At 54.0% G+C, this 4,709-nt stretch overlaps 1 protein-coding gene across 1 annotated transcript; it reads right to left on the reverse strand.

The window, feature by feature from the left end:
- Positions 1–1,332: 1,332 nt before the first annotated feature.
- On the reverse strand, positions 1,333–4,479 carry LOC123188031 (PLASMODESMATA CALLOSE-BINDING PROTEIN 3). The gene is made up of 4 exons (XM_044600060.1): positions 4,210–4,479; positions 3,204–3,437; positions 2,165–2,198; positions 1,333–2,029 (listed from the first exon to the last, which is right to left on the reverse strand). Exons 1-4 carry the CDS (start codon positions 4,268–4,270, stop codon positions 1,756–1,758), a joined length of 603 nt encoding a protein of 200 aa, XP_044455995.1. The 5' UTR covers positions 4,271–4,479; the 3' UTR covers positions 1,333–1,755.
- Between the last annotated feature and the right edge of the window lie 230 nt (positions 4,480–4,709).

Below are 4,709 nucleotides of genomic sequence, written 5' to 3' on the forward strand. Positions count from 1 at the left end.
AAGCGAAGCAGGGCGGCGCACTGGCGCTCCTTCGCCTTCTCCAGACGCTCCTTCTCCATCGCTATGGAGTCCCTGCGCGCCCATTCCAGGGCCGCGTCATCGTCGTCGAGCTTCGTCGTCACCGGCGCGGCCGGCTCCTTCTTCATCGGCGCGAGCCCCGACTCCGTCTTCACCGGCGCGAGCCCCGGCTCCGTCTTTGGACGTCGGTGACGGAGGCGCGCACGACCTCGACTTCCTCGGCGAAGTACTTCGGCTTCGCCACGGCGTCGGGCAACGGGGGAATGGGCACTCCCCCGGCGCTGAGTTTCCACCCTGTCGGCCCGGCGCGCATGTCCGGCGGTGCCAGGATGTTCACCTGGAACAGGAGCCAGGACTCCTGTTCGCGGAGCGAACGGCGGCCGAAGCCGTTGGCCGCCGCCTCGTCTCCGGAGAAGCGTTCCGCCATGACGACAGGCTCGGGAGAGGTAGAGAGATAGGGGGAGGGGCTGGGCGGCGGCGCTCGGGAGAGGTAGGGAGAGGGAGGGGCTGGGCGGCGGCGAGGGGCGGGGCTGGTGTGGGCACAGGCGAGTGCACGAGTACAGGCCACCAGCTATATAGCCGCGCCGCACCCGTGTGTACGCGTGCGAGGGAGGGGAGGCGTCGGCGCGCCGTCCCGTGACGCGCCGCCGGTGAGGTATCAATGGCAAGGCTGACCGGCGGCAGCCTTGCCATTGATTTTTCGCGGGAACCGAGGCCGTTGGGGGAAGACGAGGCGGCTGGCCATCGGCTTTTTCGCGCCAAAACAGCTCGTCCCGGCGGCCCCGGGCGCCCCCCAGCGCGCCGGGTTCGGTCTGGGTCCACCGGCGCTGTTTTCGGCCCAGACCGGCGAAAATCGGGCTCCTAGAGGCGCGACTGAGCCGTTTTTTGGCGCCGACGCGAAAAAATCGGCTGAGGAGGCTTTCCTAATGGCGCGGCCGGAGACGCCCTTAGCTGCATCGGGGACGCTCTCGTACGGGAGCCACCGCCCGCAGCTGCCCATTGCGTTTGTGCGGATAGGCTGTGGTAGATCTGGTGGGCGTCTACGGTGAGCTAGGCAACGAGCCGTGACAGCAAGATGGAGCCCGCCTGGCCTGGATGTCATTAGAAATGGACCATGGTCTCAGTGTCGCATTGATGCGCCACGCCACCCAACCTAACGGCCACCACAAAGTCCACTGCGCCATCCCCACGATCTACATACACCTACCCTTCAAGCCATCCGGAGCAGAGTGACCAGCTTGGCATTCAGACGATCATGACAGTGAGACAGTCTCGCGCACTTCAGAAGAGCTTTGACAGTAAGACAGCAAGAAAGGACAAGAACTCGATCGCAACTTGATACTAGTATGCCATTGTTCCAACAACATCCTCACTCCAGCCAGCCTTGAACAACTAACCTAGTACTAGTTCCCCTAGAATCACAAGACGAACAGAGAAAAAAAGAGGAAGGAAGACAAGGGTCCATGCACGAAAGCGACGGCCATCCTACCAAATTACAGAGCAAGAGATCAGATCAAGGGACACAAAAGGCACCAAACCATGTGCATGCCATTGACACCAGACAAGAAGGAAGCAGGGTTTTTCTTGTTCTTGTTCTTCTTCATTTGGACAGGATGACACCTTCAGATATATCAGGTTTTTCATCCTCTGTCCTTAAGATCCGACTAGCCCTGCAACAAGCTTACTAAAGCGGTTTCTTTCTTCTACCCCGGGCAAATTCGAGCGAGCGATCCAGCTTCATGCGAATACCAGGAACAGGAAGGAGAGGAGCACGGCAAGGAAGGCAGGCGCTCCGGACCTTGGATGCAAGCCGGCTGCGGCCGTGTCCATGTTGCTCGTGCCGGTTGGACCCAGGCCGCCGAACCCAGTGGTAGTGTCCGTCCCCGTGCCGGTTCCTCCCATGCCACCGGTGCTAGTGCCGGCACCGGGCGTGAAGGTGCCTCCAGTTCCCCCTGGTGTGCCTCCGATCCCAGTCCCAGCCCCGGTCGGAGTCGTTGATGTTCCAGCAGCACTATGTGATGAAGAAAGAAACGGTGTTTACCAACCCTGATTCGACGATTATGCTGGTTCTAAAAATGCAGCATATGAGACCCCAATCGGTTGATACTGTGTGTGCACTTCAAATGAAAATGTAATGGTGTAGTACCTTGCACTTGAGGGGTAGGAGCAGCCTGAAGAACCTGCATGTCAGCAAGACCATAATGCATCAGTATGTAAGAAACTCAAGAATCATTCAAAACGTTGCAATAGGAATAAAGAAGGATTTTAATGCCATGCCGCCTTGATGATAGGATTCAGATGGTGTTTGATTGCTCATAGCAAAAACAAAGGAATCATTCTAGGAGATTGGTTTCAATGGAAAAGAGGCTGGCATCTACGGATCGTTCAACACTGGCCTATCCGTCTGATTGATGTGGCCCTCCTCGCTGATGAGAATTTGATGCGATGTGGTTCAGCGATGATCAGTGGGTAGTTCCTCGACATCTTTTGGGCGGTTGATGTTTTTGTTGAGGAGGGTTCTAAGTAGTACAACTTTTTTCTCAAAGAGCAATCAGTGTGTTTATTGTTGAGCTTTGCTTTTTTGCTTAATCCTGCGGATCAAAGAGACCTTAAAGGGGTCTACTTTTTTCTGAAAAAAATGCTTGTCTGATTGGCCAAGAAAATAATAAAAGAACCGTGCACAAGTCACAATCTAGAGATTATAAATTTACTATATCTATATTTCATAATCAAATGTGGATTATAATATTCAAATACCTTTGGCTGCAAATATATATATATATATATCAGTAGCACTTACGTATCCAAAGTGTTAAAATTATTTGCAGACCGTTTAGAGAAATAGACACGACAGTTTTACTCATAAACCCTAGTAAAGCTTTGATAAACACACTAGTAACTACTACCTCTGTACCAAAATATAAGACATTTTTGCAAGTATGGAGGGAGCAGATGCCTGGCAATTTCCTTTTCTTGCCCTAACGGCACAACTGAAATGTGACACTGACTAGTACGTACAGTAACATAGACCAGAGTGACAGAGCTTCTACATAAAAGACCATTGCACAGTCCACGCATGCAGTGCCAGTTACTCAACGACGGTCACAGTGAATTCTTGAACCGGAATGCAGGGGCAAAATCTAAACGGTGGGCAAATATGTCCGAGGAGCCAATGAATCCCTTACTTGGGTCGGTGGAGACGACGAGGGCGGTGCCGCCGAAGTCGCAGGTGGCGCCCATGGCCCTCTTCTTCTGGAAGTAGCTGTTGGCCGCCCAGGAGCAGTGCGCGACGACGTTGTTGGGGTTGTAGCACGGCCCCTGCTCGTGGATCGAGTTGCAGTCCGCCCCCGCCCCGCACGCGTAGTCGATGGTCTTCTGCAGCGCCGCCTGCGGCTGCTCCGACCTGCACACGCAGAAATCTGCCAAGCAACGCCAGCAGCAGCCAAGATCAGTCATGCCAGCCAAAGGTCAAATGGCCGGGAGCTACTAGCAATTAAACACAGGCGTTTCCAAGATTAAACACAGGCGTTTCCAAGAAAGGTGGCGCGTTTCTGTCAGTTTCTCTTGATGTGCGTAGCAAAATTGTGGCCAAGGAATGTGACAAAAGCGGCACGAAGATAAGAGCAGAAAGGATGGGCGAGAACGCCGGGTTTTTCCATTGGCACCTTGCTGACAGCAAAGAAAGAAAGGAAGAACGGAATATATGCTCCTGATAAAGGTGGTGAATGCTTTTATTTACTTTTGGAAAATGGACCTGAGAACAAATTCCGTGAAGATGGAAGAAGAACAGGAGCTAGGCATGTGGCTGGCGGTCTACCATCTCCTCCCTAGGCATGGAAGTGGGAGAAGGGAATCTAGGAAAAAGGTGGGAAATCATGGCCCAAGTTGAGCATAAATGCAAAGGCTGGCCTCTCTTGCAAAAAAAGGAGAGCAGATCTTTTGATCTTTCAAGCATAATAATCACTGATGAGTGATGAACATAACAAGAGCATCAGTACTAGTACATCATTCCACTGGAAAAATGAAGAATAGAGGAGCAGTGGCTCCAGACAAGCACCGAAGAAGCTGAAGAGAAACACCGACAACAAAATAGACAAGGAGTCTTTGCTTATTATAGACTGCTAGCCCGGGAAAAATCCAAGAAAAGGGGGGAGAAATGCTAGAGAAAGACCGGAGCTGCGGGCGGCTCACCGGAGACGACGAGGGACGAGGACAGCAGCAGCAGCGCGGCCACCAGTAGCGGCGCCTCCATGGCGAGCTGGAGAACGCCGGCGCAGAGAGCGGTGGAGAGCTCCGGTAGCAGAAGGGGCTGTGCCTCGAGCAGGGGGTGGAAGGAGGGGAGTGAAGAGAGTGGGCAGTGGGCACGGTACAGGTCTACAGGAGCTGCGGCCGGAGGGAGTGTGCTTTGGGCGTGCGATGTGCGGGGTGCGCGTGGGTTTTTGACCTGCCACGGGAGCGTGCGGAGTTTTATTTAGGTGTTTTGTAGTACTATAATCTTTTTTGTATCAACGGCCGCGGGCCTGTGGCCTGTGGGAGAGTGAGGGCATCTTCAGCCGTTGGCCTCTAAGAGGGGCAAAAAATCGTCCCATGGAGCGCACCGGCGCTAAACTGCGCACTAGGGGCGTGATGCCCCCCAGTCGCGGCCCCCCACGGGTTTTTAAAGTGTTCGAATTCGGCGCAAACAGAACGCA

The sequence above is a fragment of the Triticum aestivum genome, chromosome 2A (assembly GCF_018294505.1).
Source record: "Triticum aestivum cultivar Chinese Spring chromosome 2A, IWGSC CS RefSeq v2.1, whole genome shotgun sequence".
Classification (NCBI taxonomy): domain Eukaryota; kingdom Viridiplantae; phylum Streptophyta; class Magnoliopsida; order Poales; family Poaceae; genus Triticum; species Triticum aestivum.

Bases quoted from the DNA above. Each gene is read 5' to 3' on its own strand.
- LOC123188031 (XM_044600060.1), bottom strand. From the start codon at position 4,270: ATGGAGGCGCCGCTACTGGTGGCCGCGCTGCTGCTGCTGTCCTCGTCC. The intron at 2,199-3,203 runs GTAAGGGATTCA...GCTGACATGCAG, and splicing joins CGTCGTCTCCACCGACCCAA to GTTCTTCAGGCTGCTCCTAC. The intron at 2,030-2,164 runs GTACTACACCAT...TTCATCACATAG, and splicing joins TCCTACCCCTCAAGTGCAAG to TGCTGCTGGAACATCAACGA.